The 16385-nt window shown below is 48.5% G+C and overlaps 1 protein-coding gene across 2 annotated transcripts in view; it reads right to left on the bottom strand.

The window, feature by feature from the left end:
• LOC146176313 (microtubule-associated protein 1 light chain 3 alpha-like) overlaps window positions 1-16385 on the bottom strand; it is a 30023-nt gene that overhangs the window by 2319 nt on the left and 11319 nt on the right. For both annotated transcript variants that reach the window (XM_084582651.1, XM_084582650.1), the window contains exons 4-5: window positions 2620-2675; window positions 2046-2152 (exon numbers count right to left, since the gene is read on the bottom strand). In XM_084582651.1, the coding sequence (XP_084438777.1) occupies window positions 2046-2152; window positions 2620-2675 (163 nt within the window). The remainder of the gene's footprint in view (window positions 1-2045; window positions 2153-2619; window positions 2676-16385) is intronic.

The following is a 16385-nucleotide window of genomic DNA, read 5'->3' on the forward strand; positions in this document are numbered from 1 at the left end:
TATATAAACAAAGGGAAAAGAAGCACTGATGCAAAGATCAACTTTGGTAATAGCTAATTCGCAAGTCAACAAACAACTTAGGGAAATGAGGGTCTTCGTTATGACATACAGAAGAATGGAGCCAACAGTGACTGGTACAGAGGAAAGTGGTAATAACTCGCAAGTCAACAAATAACTTCAGGGAAGTGAAGGGCTTCGTTATGACATACAGAAGGATGGAGCCAGCAGTGACTAGTACAGAGGAAAGTATAGGAAACATTATTTTATCAATGTAAAGGCGATAATTGACTAAAAAATAGAAGAAATAACTGCCACGTGCTGCCTGTGAGGTTCCACAATCTCCGAATTTTTTCGTCTGGTGCCCTACCACTAAGCTGTGGTGACGGCTATTTAATCTTCCACTTTTTCTAGATATTTATGCTGCATGTGACCTACCCTGGAGAGTGTTCACCAGCGCCACCTATCTCCATAATGGTGGACATAAAGCATCTTGTGAGACCGCGAGTGCCACGCAGGGACATGAGCTAATGGGAGGGTTGGAGCTGTGTAATAACCCTCTTACACTAACTATGACGTCAAGGCTGTCAGATCCGAAGCCCTCGTTAACCTAATCAGCAAACAAGTGCAGGGAAACATACAGAAGACGAGAGCCGACAGCGACTGACACTAAGAAAGCATGGGGATGTTTGTTTTCATCAGTATGAAGTATTAATTAAACGTCGACATGCATCGGTCATGAATTCGAATCCCACTAGCAGCATGTTTTTTTTAATTCTACTTTCTATTCAGTTATCTCTACATTTAAATAATACCTCATGTTGATAAAAAAAATATTACAAAGGTTCAACGCTGCTGAACCAAATATTGAGCGAAAGCATTAGCTGCGGGTGACCGAGCATTCTTCCTCTTCTCTTTTTCGTCTTCCTCAGCCCACATATAAAGCCCCAATTAAAACAAGCCGTATGAACTTGCCTTAGTGGCCTATAGGGGTAACGTGAATGCCAGGGTCCTAGCAGGCTGTTTCTGACATAACCATCCCATGTAAAACGAGAGACCCAAGTTGGCAGCTCCTGCCGACCGCTTGAGTTGGTAGCCCAGCTCTCATCCTACTGTCATGTGGGGTGTGACGTCACAGCGTCACGTGGGTAAGACGTGGCTACCAACCGTGCTACGCTGAAGGCTCGAAACCTAGAGTAGTATTGCTTTCGCAATAAAAATCCCCTATGCTTTCCTTTGTGTCAGTCACTGTTGCCTGCCTTCTTCTGTACTACTAATTCATAAGAGCACAATAAATCCGATAATTCAAATGTACAATACTGGCTAGTAGGAACTGAGGTAAATTATTCTGGTCCCTATAGTGTGTGAGGAAAACATTAGTTCTGGAATTATTGGAGTCTAGACAGTCAGCACGATAATGCTGCATTCAGCGCGTTACCAGTGGTGCTATATAAAGCTCAAGAGTGAGGTCAGTGATGTTATTTTTGAGAAGAACAAGAAATATTATACGCTGGATTTCTCTTCTCCCTTTCAATGTCTAGATGCCATGTTGCTTTATTAGTGCTGCTGGGGAATCAGTCATATTCCCTGAAGGAATAAACCTGATTGCTTTACACTGAATTGTTTCTAGTGCATCAGTGTTAGTTTTGGTGTAAGGGTCCCACACTGCATGCACACTCAAGTTGTGATCTTATTACTGATATACAGGCTTAAATTTTATTTCAATGGGTGCTCGTTTTAGTTCATCATATAGAAGACATACTTTTGGATGAATTATCGCTTGATCATAGTGGTTGAAACAGATCACTTGTTATTTCGCTGCAGCAGGATCTGTATCCCGAGTTTGCATTGTCATTGAAAGTGTAGCTCTCTCTCTTACCTGGTGTCATCTGATTGGTGATTGCCAGAACTGGAACTAGTGGCGATCAAACTGGTATCTGATTCCGTTGTTTCCACCAATCGGATGGCTCCATGTCAGGTAGACAGTGACACTTTTGATAATGGTGCAAACTTGGAATACGGATCCATGTTTGTGCAGTGAAGCTCACCTCACTATGGACACGAACTGGGACATGGTAAGCTCTTGGGGCACCAGGAATTTCGTCTTGTCCAGCAGTGGGAGGTTCTTCTCTTTCGCATAGCGTTCCACAATCACCTGCACAAAGTGGGACCGTGCCATCTTTGTAACAAAGCCCTGAAAATGGTTTAGTGTGCTTGTAATTGTAATTAGCCTGTGTGTAATATCAATATAGATGGGACATAAAATTTTAGCTTGAATGACTGCCCCCAGATTCTTCTTTGGCAGTCTGTAGGAACATAATGATGCACATGCACACACACATATAGACGTGTGCAGGGTTCTGTATTCTGCACTATGCTGTTTGTTCACCTTTTAACTGTTGACTATAATTGACGTTTAACTTATTTGTAATAAGAGCAGTGTTATGAGGAGACCAGTTGATACTTGTGCATTGCACAGCCTATTGATGGGTTAAATTTATGTAGCTCTATGGACCCTTCTGTTCCATGCATAGAAGCCACAGTTAGGTGTAAAGCATTTTGTTAGCAATGCAAAGGGTGGGGGGGGAATGGGGGGGAAGGAGGATTCATTGCGAAGCTTACCGGTACTTTAGATGGGAACCGGCGCCTGATGCTGGTGACCTCCTCTTTTCTTGAGGCTGCAGGAGTCAAAGAAAGAATGTATACGTTTAGTACCAGCTCAAATAATGTGCTACTGCCATCTCCATTAATTGGTAATAGAATTTCGGGACCTGCTAAGTTAATATGTCATGCCACAAAACACAGTCACTTTGGAAGTGTCTTTTTTTAGTGCAATTTTTTAGGAAACAACAAGAAGGATGAATTTCAAAACGATAAGATTTTCACAAAGCCAGCAGGTCTAGTCCTTCCGCAACAGCTTTTTCGATGAACTTGCTTGCATTTATTGTTCTATATGTTTCAAGGTGCGTGCTTTATGGGGAAGAAAAGTGGAAGACTGCCAGCAACTTGATCATGCTGCCCTTTTAGTGCATAAGCACTAGTGGTCAGAGAAATTTCCACACTGTAATAACTCTGTATACTAGATGGTGTTTCCTAAAATTACATACCTAGTTAACATTTAACTATTACTGCTAGGCTCTTTATTATTTGAAGTGGTTTGGGCCCCCTTTATTAGCCATATCAGTTTTTAGATTTTTGAAAATGTGATTCTCATCGCCACTACAGCAGGAGGACTTTCGGCTTCACACAATGGCAGCACATAGCGCGGAACATTGAGGAGTGCCAATCCCATTATCTCTCTTTGCAGCTCCCCGGTGGAACAGCGAGCAGATGACCGCTGTAAAATGCGTGCTAGTAGGTGAGGCTAGCATTGTCTGCGGCCGCTTAGTTTTACTTTGGCCAAGTGTGGAGTCGAAATTCCTAGCGCTGTAGATAGGGGCGATGGGAATGGGAAGAAAATAATACTCAGCTGCTGTGCAAGCAGGAATATATTGCTGTGGTCAAACAACATCCATGATTTTGATTTCAACTTGCACCTAGCTTGAGTATGCCACATCTCATGTTAATGGCTCTGAAGCACAGGCAGAATAACTCAGTCATCATTTGCTCTGTCTGCATTTCACAAAAACGGAATGCAGGTCTCCTATGAAGGGAGTATCCTTTGAAAAAATCCACGATCAACTTTCCCAGTTTTTGTAGTCTTAGCTACATTGACCGAGGTTGAGCAGTTTCGCGTGGCTCCTGGAGAACCGTGCTGCGCAAGAGCGAGGAGCAGTGACGTCACACGGCACGCAGCTGGCGCGCCGGAGCCGCGGAGCGCCTCGTCGGTGTGCGCATTCCAGAGAACTGACGTCGCGGCAGACGCACTGGCGCCGGCGCGTGCCCAGCTCTGCGCCTCTGTTGCGTAGTAGACAAGTCTCACGCTGCGCTGGAGCCGCTTGATAGCGCCGCGCATGCGCGAGTTTGCCAGTGTGGTATAGTCATGGAGAAGGAGAGCGAAATTGCTGCTCAGCAGCGCTGAAGAGCATAGAAACTTAACTCATCGGATCCCGAAGTAGTTGCCTGGCAATTGGAGGTTGAGCGTATGAAGAACGAACATAAGGCTAAACGTGCTGGGAAAGCTAAGAATAACCAGCTAAACCTTAGCTTACGCTACGTATATCCTGGCATAGCCGAGCTAAGCCACTGCCAGTTTCTGAGCCACCATTTGGAACACAGTGCAAATGATGCCGTCCATAATGATCCATAAGGATGCACAGCAGTGTTTCAGGCTCATGTCAGAAGTATAGGCCCACAAAAAGAAAAATTCTGCATGTCTCCCGAAGCGGCAAAATTCAAGCACTATATATAGATCAGTGCGCCGCGCGACCTCGTCTAGAGCTGGGTATGTGTTCCATATGCCACCGAGTTATTCCTTCGCAAGCCCTGTCATATGCTTCGTTCCGACTTCCACAGAGCGCGCAGATATAAGGAACAAAGGTGGCGCTTGGACCAGCGGCGCGCGATAAGTTTAGTGAACAGAGATATGGACGCTGTGGAAAAACAATAGGTGACAGCCAGCGGCGTGTTGCTCGTTTTGCCTCGATGGACCCCCTGATCTCCGCGCTCAAGAGCATGAGCATCGAGTCGTCGTTTTGCCGCGGTTACTGGGGCTTAGTCACTTATCGGGACACTATGTGCGACGTATAGGAACATAGGCTGTGGTTTCACGTTTCACACCGCAAGCCCGTGGGGTTCGAGCTATTAAACGCAGCCTGCTGCTGGAGAGATCAGGTGATCGGAAATAGGGGTGCCTGCCGGGAGTTCGGTTCCAGCAAAAACTCCTCGCACGGCTACATTTTATAACTTATATTCAAGTCTATAAAATGTACAAGTTTTTACGTCATCGCCATCGCGGGTGCGCGCACGCGCAGTCTTTCGTTACTTGTACTGTGTTGGTATACCGTACGGTACTGGAGGCGTAGTCCCGGTACGTCAAAACTTAGCCATGCGTCGTGGATATGCCCTTGCGCAACGAGGTTACATGTCCGCCACGTAGTGCCAACGGTGTAATGCAAGCAGTGTCAAACGTGGGGCTCGAACGGACCGGATCTGCATAATACTGTCGACACTCCCAAGCGGCGAATACGATCTGTTCGCTCACCATTGTCAATTTAATTACGTCCAGTGCAAAGCAAAGGCCCGTCCTGTATCCCTTCAAGTGACCCTGCCCTGTGCCAGCAGGAAACAAGCGGACACCTTGTCTGGTGCACTCGTCCGCGCATACCTCCACCGGCACATCTCCATGTGCCCTATTGGCATCATCACCATCACCTTAATACATCCAGTGCAGGGCAGGCCGCTCCCATTTCACTCCAAACGACCCCGTCCTGTGCCAGCTGCGGCTACATTATCGCAGCAGACGCCCTGATCTTGTGCATTCGTCTGCGTATTTTCCTTCGTTTCTTCAGTAGCCCGCACCCGCACATCTCGACAAGCCATCGGCATAGTACGTCTCGATTCGCTCACCACCGTCACCACCACCGCCATCAGTTTAGTACGTGCCCAAGTGACACTGTCCTGAGTCAGCAGCGGCCTCGAACTAAGCAACCTCTACCAGTAGGTTTTTTTTTTTTTTTTTTTTTAAATAAGCGAAGTCTGCTGCAAACCGCGTTCACATGCTTATTATCCTTTTGGAGCGGAAGCTATCTCTAGGATAGTAGAATCGAATTTCGCCGTGCCTGTCATAGGCCACAGCTGCGCATGCGCCGAAACCATGGCAACCAGCTGCGCTGTTCCACAGGTGTTCCGCCGCTGGATGGATGGATGACAACTTTTATTGTCCACCGTAAATGGAGGTCCCTTACTTCCCACCCCCAGCACGCAGGTCTATGGGACGGGGGCTGGAGCCTCCGCGACTAAAGGCTAACAAACAGATTTTGTCTCTTCGCGGCCACAGCCCCCCGGCGAACTGCTTGTAGCGCCGAATCGTGACGTCATGTGCCTCGTTATGCAGCCTCAGTGCGCATGCTCAAACTGTTCGCCGGTCCACTCCGCCATAACTCTGCTGCGCCGTCTCCATCGCGTCTGACTTCGTACGAAGCGCGCTTGCTAGTCTGATGCGCCTGGATCACGGTAGCCTGGATGAAGCGGGAGTGCACTGCGCGGCATCTTCGGAGATTGCGAAAAACTGCGTCGGACGACCAGGGAATCGCTGCTTGACGTGAGGACAACCGACAGCGTATAAACGGAACACGAAACGCTAAGCGTGAGTCTGAGACTCCGGAAAAGCGGGAAGAACGTCTCGCCAAGCGGCGCCGTCAAGACGCGGAGCGACAGAGACAAGCCGAGCTTTCGCTCTATTGCTGAATTGTTCTTCCCAAAATAAACAAAAATTCAGGGCTGCTCAGTTGAGTCATTACGATTACAGTTAAGTTACCATATGACCATATTACAATCAAACCCTGTTACTCATCTTTTCGTATATTTTTTAATGTGTAAGCATTAAGGTATATCGGCAGTTTCGTGTCACCAGAATTGTCATCACAATTACGTTCGAACGAAACGAGTTATAAGAAAAAGAATAGTTATTGTATTAGATAGAGTGCGAAAAAACCTATCTGGAGAAATAATTTGGGTGCTTGTGGGTTAATTAGGTAAATAAAGAGAGCCAATTAAGTCAATGAAACGTTGAAATAACCGAAAGGGGTAATAACATGTTTAAATAGGGTCACGTGGTACTCGACTTAAGGTAACGTGGGCCTAACTTCCGGTGGCGGGAAATTTGAAATGTTTGAACGTGAAAGAGCGGGAAAGGGCGTGATTTACGTGCAGAAATGTGGGAATGTTTAGAAAGTGTGTAAAGAGAAGTAATCAAGCAACTGCAGTCTGAGAAAATCCGAGAGCACTGCAGAAAGCAGTGAAGAAATGCTAAAGCCTGAGCGTTGCTCACACGGCACATCGCGCGCCCCATGTCGTACGCAACGTTCCGTTGAATGTATCAGAGTTCGCTGGCGTTCTATAATTGGTTTACAGGAAAGTAAATGCGCAGTACCTCTCACTCGCGGCATCCCGCTGACACATCTGCGGACAAAACACACCAACGATCAGGCTTACGCATTTCTCGAGTGCAGATTCTGCAGTGTTCTCGGAAATATTTGTTCCTGAAGTAAATTAAAGAAATTGGGCTGCTTAATTTAGCGATCGCACGTTAGTTTGCATCATGTTCGGCCGGCGTGTTGAGAGAAAGACTGATAACCTAACAAGCAGGCTGGACATTGTGGGAACAATGAATTGGTGGAGAAAGAAAGCTGTGCGTACGGTGCATTCCAATGTGATAATAGACGTTGCTTGCTGCATGTCAACGGCCTGAAACAATGTAACAATTAAAGAAATGAAATCTTGCTCTCATCACTGAGACTTGGACGGGAACAGCCTGCGGCTGGTGTACCACTGCTCTCCATTCACACCACGAAATGACGTATGTAATGCTGTGTGCATGTAATGTCCATGGCAACTAAATAGTGCGAACTGTTTATGGATCAGTTTTCTGGCGAGTCGCTTCACGGCGTGCACTTTCCTAGTGTTAATACAGCAGTACTGACTCAAAGCAAGAGCGGTAAAGTTGACGTAAACATTTATTAACAACTACTTGTTAAAAGCAATAAATTTCGGCTCGTTTTAGCTTCTCGAGCAAGCTATATATAATAAATTATTGATTATAACGAAGAAAGCCTGGTACCGTTAAATATCTCTACATCGCAGAGGGTTTCAGCGCGGTTTTGTGGGCGCAAAGAGAAACTGCGAAGTCTGGTGGAACATGCGCAGAACGTTACACTGTGGTCTGCGCGTGCGCTATACCCAAGTCTCTCGGCATCCTGGAATTCTGGAAAGTCATCGTGTACGTTGCACTGCTAAAACGGCCCGCTGCATATATCGTGGCCTCTCGGGCATCATTTCTATAAACTCTGGAAGAATGTTGAGCGCGCAGAGAAAAGACGTGTATGGTTTGTGGTTGCGGCGTAAGATAAACTAATTTTTAAGCGGCTGCAAAGCTGTGCACAAAAACAGGTGGGCTCCTGAAATAACCTGAAATAGCATGAAGTAACTGAAATAACATGACATGCGCACAGTCTGCCGATGCAAGCGACATTGTACGCTGCTTTTTTGGGTGCTCCTATCGCTGTTCAAACTATGCAGTCAACACGTGCGTGCTATCTGGCTAGAACGGCTCCTAATGCAAGCACTTGTTATTTTTACGCGTAATCTGCGTTGTCAGAACAATGTGTCAGTCAAAACAGCCATATGTATTGTTTGTACCCGAGTAGCAGGTTTCGGCCCGTAGTTCCAGCATTTGTATTTTGAAGGGCGAGTGCACCATACAAGGGAAGCATATTCGTATAGAACTATACATAGGCTACAGAACTTGAACAACCAACCTGTACCCAAAACGAGTACGTGGTTAGTGGTCCCACGAAGCGTACAAGTCTTGTCTCTATAGACAGTGACGTCAACGTGCGTCACATCTGGCGAATCGCTGCTTTCGTACCTTAGTTAACGCTTAGGAAAGTCGATTGGTTTAGTTTCCCTACTGAAAAAAATGTATGAGGTAATAACGTCACATTTTCTCACACAATCTCACTCAATTCACATAAGAAATCACATACAAGTCGCATATAATTGCGTAAGATCTCATAGTTTCTTTCACATTAACATAAATTATGGAAGATATTTTATGATAATGATGTGCACCGTATGAGAGTATGTGTTTTGATGAGACTGTGCGAGGTTATTTCCCCGTACAATTTTCGCTTTTCAGTATAGGTTCGTCTCGAAATTTTGGCCTCGGTCAATCTATGCTCATGAGAGGATGCAAGCAACGAAATTTGATTGCACCAAACACCTGTTTTCTTGCACGTCCATGAAATCGTTCGCGTCTACGATTGACGTGCACATGTCAACTTTAGAATTCACGCTGTGCTTGCAGCGAGTCAATTAGCGTCTTGCGAGAGAACAACAACCGAGACACGTCGACATTACGAAAAACGGTGCTGAACTAAAGATCTAAACATTCACGTAAATGCGTGGCGTCAGTCGACTATAGTCCTGAACTTTGTATTACATGCTGGACGTATCGGATTGGTGGTACGCTGACATATTACCCAGACTTCTTTGCTCCTTGAAGCTCCTCGCCTCGGCTGTCGACATGTGGCCGTGATGCACCGTTCGTGGGACACACGACTTGGTTACTTGCTGGAGATGCAGGAACACGCCGGCGCGCGTGCATGCCGGCACGTGTCAGGCCCGGGAACTACGCGAACACTGCAGCATATGCTTCGGCTCGTGGCAGCAACGGGCGGTGACCAAGTGTGCTCCGCGCGTTTTTTTCTTTCTTTCGACACTCGATGGGCGCGATCGAAAAAAAAAGACGTAACGAACGACACGAGTGTTGCGCCTTGTCTAGCTAGCTATCTGTCTATTGGCTGTAATCAAAGCGCAGACACGCCCGTCTGCTGATATATCTAATCGACACGCTCTGTGTTAATCTTCTCCGCGTGACGCTGTAGTCTGTGCGCGCCGTCGCGGCTTCTCGTCATGCGTTATCGATCAGTATGTAGCTCGAAAACGGCTGCCCTCTCGCGGTGTCGATAGCTTTGCCAAGTGCACTTATTTTTATTAGCCACCGAAATGGTGTTTGTAATGCTGAACGCGACAGTGAGAGATAGCAGCTTGTGCCTTCAACGCCCTCTCAGGACCGTTGGTCTAGCTCTGCTATTGTTCGTTGGTTACTGCAGTCTGCCCACGATGGCTCTCAGTGTACAGCTGGTGGTCGCAATGGCTCTATATGAAAATCCACTGGGCCTTTATTCTTCATCGCCTCTGGGCTGGACGGAATCTCAAGTCCACCTTGATAGGAAGACTAGTACACTAAGCAATTATTTATGGATACGCGTCTTTCATAGCTTGAATCGCTTTGAGACGTTAAACCCCATTAACAATATTTATGGATACTCATAATCATCCCTCATTTGCCCCGCCGAGGTGGCGCATTGGTTACGGCGCTCGACTACTGTTCCCAAGGACGCGGGACCGAATCCCGGCCTCGGCGGCCGCTTTTCGATGGAGGCGAAAAGCAAGGCACCCGTGTTCTGTGCGATGTCAGTGCACGTTAAAGAACCCCAGGTGGTCGAAATTTCCGGAGTCCTCCACTACGGCGTCTCTCATAGCCTGAGTTGCTTTGGGACGTTAAACTCCACAAACCAAACCAAACTAAACCCTGTATTGCCCTACGTTCAATTCAGCGCCGCTATCATGTGGGGAGGCCGGCGACCAGTCCACCGTTTGCATTGCGGTGAAGCCAACCTAGCTGGCCGAATGCTAGCGCCGACTCTCGCGCGGCCGGCTTCGCTGCTGGAGGCGTTGTGGAAGTCAATCGTATACGTCGTTATTGACAATATATTATGTTCATGGTGTAGCGGTAACAAGATTGCACCTCTCGTGATTGGCTGTGGCTAGTTCCAAAGCGCCGTCCACTGCGGCTCGCTTACACTTATCGAGACCGATGTTAGAGGCGCCTTTGTATCCGGGATCAACTTGATAAGAAATGGCTTGAAACCTTTTCTGAAATTCTAATAATAGAAAACGTTTTAAGCCATTTCTTATTAAGTTGATCCCAGATATCCCAAACACTGAAACAGATAAGCTAAACTGCAAACAAATATGATTCGCCGTACGCGCTAGCAGTGCATTGCCAGCAGTGCACTGCTAGCGTACGGCGAATCATATAAAAGCACTTCTTGCTTACAGATTAGCTTATCTGTTTCCGTGTTTCATATATCGAATTATGACACATCGAAATATTCGCGGATGCTTTTTGCGTTTGGGATATCCGGGATCAATTTGATAAGAAATGGCTTAAAACGTTTTCTATTGTTCTTGTAGAATTTTAAACCAGTCTTTGCTTTTCCGTTACTATCTTTTTTGTTCTCATGATAACGGGATATCCACTGCAACCAAAGAGCGTCGTATTCCAATGGCATAATGGGTACAGATAAATGCTGCACGAAAGCGCCGGAGCAGGACCTCGATCGTCTAGCCTCTGACCACGCAATCTCATGGGCTCCTTTCAACTCGCGCTCTCTTATCGCTTGACAATGTTATTTACTTGCGACTAAGGACCAGAAAAACGGGGTGTGCGAATGGTTACGTAGTGGAGGGAAGCTCTCAGTGATATATACGCATAAAGGGAGCAGTGGCAACGAGGTCAGCTGCACTCAGCCGATAAAAGAACAAATGCCCGGAGGGCCGAAATTCGTGCCAAGGTCTCCTATAATTGGAGAATCACGGTTCTAGCCTACTTTAAGAGTCTGCTCAACTCGTTGCTTACCCATACGCTTTGGACCACTTGGAGGATTTCGAGTCCATTGAAAAGCGGCCGCCGCGGTCGGAATTCGATCCCGCGTCCTTGAACAGTCGAGTGCCCTAACCACTGAGATACGTGCAGTTCCTTACCGCGAGCGACCTCCCAGAAATCTTTGCCCTTCAAGAAGCAGGGAAACACGCAAAATTGGCTGGGGATCGGACATACACATCGGGAAGAGCGAACTCCCAGGTGGCTACTCTAGTTAGGCGAAACCTTACGGTTATCTTACATGAGCTAGACTCCACTTTCCCAGACCATATCCTTCTCGAAATTCTCCCCGAGCCTCTCTTGCGACCAGGCAATGCCTTTTCGTGCTCAACGTCTATAGCCCACCCCGATCACACAAGGCCGTCTTCGGGCCACTTTTCCTCCGAGTACAGCAGCTAGCGCGAGGGCTACCTCTAATTATTCTCGGTGATTTCAACGCTCCGCATCAAGCATGGGGTTACCACTACGACACGCGTAAAGGCCGATTGCTTTGGGACAATTGGCACACACTCCATCTGATATCACCCAACCCACTCGGAGAGGAACGGGCGTCTCGCGGGACACAACGCCGGATCTCGCCTTTACGGGACCGGGGATCGCAGCTACCTGGTGCAATACTCGGGAAACATTCGGAAGCGACCACTACGTTCCGGAGATTGTCATTCAGGAGCCTACTCGACAATGTAGCTAAAGTGGTCAACTGGGACTGTTTTCGCGCCAAGTGAAAAGAGCAAGGCTCTCCCCAACCTATCACAGACATCGCCGCTTGGTCAGCCGACATCCTCAAACAAGTTGCAGATGTCACTGCTGAAGTAGCTGTGGAAGACTCCGTACCCAACTGCGACATATATTATGCCCAACTGTGGAACCGCAAGCGCAAGCTGGAGGCCCTGATGCAAACTCGCAAGTGGAATCGGAATCTTCGAGAACTATGCTGTAGAGCTTACACGCCAAAACTGGCACAATATATGTGACCAGATGAATAAGGCTCCTAACACCAGAAGCACCTGGAAACTACTCCGCCACCTCCTCGACCCTGAAGGGAGCAAGTTCCAAGCTCGCCAGCAGCTCCAGCGTATCTTCCACTAATTTCCCAGCACCTCAGACGCCCTCAAACAGGAGCTAGTAGACACCTACATCCGCCCAGGACCGGTGAAATCTCTCCCTCCTTATCAGGGGAAGGAAAACGTCCGTTTATGCTCCCATCACTTTACCGGAGGTACGAGCCGAGCTCAATCGTCTCAAGACAAATTCAGCTGCAGGCCCGTACCGGATATCTAACCGTATGCTTCGGAACCTCGACGACGCCTCGATTCATGCGCTCACAGACTTTCTGCAAAAATGCTGGGAGCGGGGAGCCATCCCGCAAGAGTGGAAATGCGCCAGCCTCGTGCTCATCTCCAAGCCGGGCAAACCACCTACTCTCTCGAACCTCCGCCCCATTTCTCTCACGTCCTGCATGGGAAAACTATTGAAGCATGTAATTCAGACCCGTCTTCTTCGTTACCTAGAAGAACATCACCTACTTCCAGACACGATGTTTGGTTTTCGACCACACCTTGCGGCCCCCGACATCATGATTTTGCTCAAGCATCAGGTGCTGACACACAGCACTTTGGACACCAAAGTCATAGTTGGTCTAGATGTCGCGAAGGCCTTTGACAATGTCCGGCACGAAGCCATTCTGCAGAACCTCCAGACCCTAGGGGTGGGACAACGCTCGTATGCATATATACGCGACTTTCTCACGAACCGCATAGTGCAACTTGACACCGGCTCAGGAGATTCTTCCATCATCTCTCCTGGAAGCCGGGGTACACCCCAAGGCTCAGTGCTTTCCCCACTCCTGTTCAATATTGCGCTGCTTGGCCTACCCAATCTTTTGGCAGATATCCCCCACTTGCACCACAGCCTATACGCCGACGACTTCACTCTGGGGATTACATACGGCAGTGACGGCCAGATCGACGAGACTCTGCAGACAGCCATCAATCGCGTTGGTACCTACCTGGCCACAGTCGGCCTATTCTGCTCGGCCACCAAGTCTGAATACATTATTGTCCCAACCCAGGGTAGACGCCCCAGATCACATCCGGCATCCTTCAATCTGCAAGTACAGAGCACCCCCATACCCCGTACCGACCGAATCCGTATCCTGGGCCTTCATCTACAAGATAATGGAGGAAACGCTACTACTCTTAAGCGAATAGATCAATCTGTAATCCAGATCAGCCGCCTGCTCAAGAGAGTCGCCAACAAGCATAAGGGCAAGTGCGAATCCAACCTTTTGCGCCTCGTACAAGCCTTCGTTTGTACGCGCAGCCCCTTACCTTCGCCTCACGCGAACAGATCGGGAGCGACTGGATGCATCACTACGCAAGGCATACAAGACAGCATTGGGTCTACCCATGTCCACTTCCACCACCAAACTGATGACCCTCGGAATCTCCAACACAGTCGACGAGCTGATTGAAGCGACTCTAACTTCCCAATATGTGCGCCTCTCGCTAACACATGCAGGCCGTGCAGTACTGAGCCGGGTAGGAATCACCCCTCAGAGGGCGACTTCTACGTATATGGACCTCACGCCTGAGCAGAGACTCAGTCTTCGCATACCTCCGCTCCTCAAACGTAATGCATCCAGAGTATCATACAGAGCGCAGAGCCGACCGAGCCCGGCAACTCCTCAAATGTTTTACCGGTCGCCCCGACGTTACATACACAGATGCCTCCCACCATCCCCGTCGCTCCGCTATGGTTGCGGTTGCATTGGCACCGCACTGAAACTGGCACAACGCCTGCAGTGTCCTCAACGCCGCAATTGTTACCACCGCGGAAGAGGTTGCCATCGCGTTAGCTCTGACCGACCCCTCCACCAAAGCAGTCGTTAGCGATTCTCAACAGGCAATTCGTAACTTCGATGCAGGTCGTATAATCTGACAGGCGCACACTATCCTCCGATCTCTCCCCTTACCGTCTACACCTCGTCTTCTCATATGGGCCCCAGCCCATGCGGCGCTCAGCGGGAACGCACAGGCGCATGCTCTAGCCCGAGAACTCAGCTACCGGGCGGAGCACTCTCCTCAGCCTGCCGCTTCCTCTGACACTCCCCAAGGCATTCATTTACGCCTTGTTACATACACGGACATCCTCCAGCATTATCGGCTCGAACGGTGTCTATACCCCCCTGCACACCGGGAACTATCCCTGCGCGAGGCCGTCCATTGGCGCAAAATACAAACAGGAACCTTTCCAAACCCATGGCTATATAGCAAAATTTTCCCAGATCTTATTGCACCTAGTTGCAAGCACTGCTCACAACCGACCACATTCATTCACATGGTGTGGACATGTATACGACACAACGCAGACAATACAGATACAGTGGATGCGTGGGAGTCCCTCCTGCGTACCACCGAGCTCGCCCAACAGCGCCAGCTCATTTTGCCCGCATTTGAGGCCGGAGAGTCCCAAGGGATCCCTGCTGACCTTCTTTAAGCAGTGCAACCAGTCTTTCGGCTGGTTCCTCTTCTTTGGGAGTAAATAAAGAGCTTATCATCATCATCATCCGCACGATGTACTCTATACTGACTTATTAAAAATTTGTGCTCCATTTGGTTATAAAGAGCTTATCATCATCATCATCATCATCATCATCATCTTCTGCACGATGTCCTTAGAACACTATAACACTATAATGACACTTCTGCGTTTCGGCCATGAATGTTTGTCCTGCTCCTCCTCACACCCGCCGCCGTAGTGAAGATGTTAGGGCTATTAACAAACTCCCCTGATGGGGCTGGGACAGGCTGGTCACTGCCGCTTGCGGCGGGGGCTAGCCTGTTCGAATTTTTACCTGTTGTAGGCCGTCATTGCGCCCGCCACCTCTTCGGTGGTGGACGACGGCTGTTGCGGCGCGCGTCTTTCTCTCCCTCTTCCTTTTCTTTCTCTATTTTCTCTTCTGTCTGCACGAGGCAGCGGAGGTGGCTCAGCTACAGAGCCAATAGCAGGCCCGTGCATTTTCTTTTCCTTCTTCCTATACAGCCACAACAACAACATAATTAGGGCAATTGACTTCTGTTCCCAAGGATGCGGGATCGAATCCCGGCCACGGCGGCCGCTTTTTGGTGGAGGCGAAAAGCGAAGCGCCTGTGTGCTGTGCGATGCCAGTGCACGTTAAAGACCCCAGGTGGTCGAAATTTCCGGAGTCCTCCACTACGGCGTCTCTCGTAGCCTAAATCGCCTTGGGATGCTAAATCCCTCAAATCAAACCAAACCTGTTCCTTCTTACGAACATGACTCTGGCAGCTGGTGACATGACCGGACAATGGTTGGCCGGCGGTTTGTGTGTCGTCAAGATATCACGTGACATGGCCGAGTTGGTAGGAGCTTCCAACCTGGGCAGCACTTTTGAGATGGGAATCTAACCCGCCGAAACTTTGGCACCTCCAGTCAGACACTCTACTCCTAGGCGGTGCAGGCACGTTCGAACAGCTTGACTTAAGTCAGGCTTTATATCTATGTGGTATTTCACATATTTGGTTAGATAAGGACTGCACGACCCGAAACCGATATCGAAGTGAAAACCGAACGAAGAGGCGTCCGTGGGCTGTGCGATGTCAGTGCACGTTGAAGCTCCCGGTGGTCGAAACAACTCCGAAGCCCTCCACTACGGCTCCTCTTTCTCTCCACTTTCACTCCCACCTCATCCCTTCCCATACGGCGCGGTTCAGGTGTCCACAGTGCAAGTGTGATAGATACTACGCCTTTCCTTTGCTGTGAACCAATTATTATTATTAAGTGAAAACCAGACTGCTATAGCACTTCGGTGCACTATAGCGCACCGAATTTATATTATGCCTAACCATGCTAAGCTGCCTATTTTTAACTTCGCCAGAGTAGTAAACGTCTCAAAATTCCAGCAGGCTAGCAGTGCTCGAGGGAAATGCAAATTTATTGACAAAAAATACAACATATAAAAGATGCATCTTCCCCGGTT

This window comes from Amblyomma maculatum, chromosome 10 (genome assembly GCF_055883805.1).
Source record: "Amblyomma maculatum isolate TAMU_Amacu chromosome 10, ASM5588380v1, whole genome shotgun sequence".
In the NCBI taxonomy this organism is placed as follows: Eukaryota; Metazoa; Arthropoda; class Arachnida; order Ixodida; family Ixodidae; genus Amblyomma; species Amblyomma maculatum.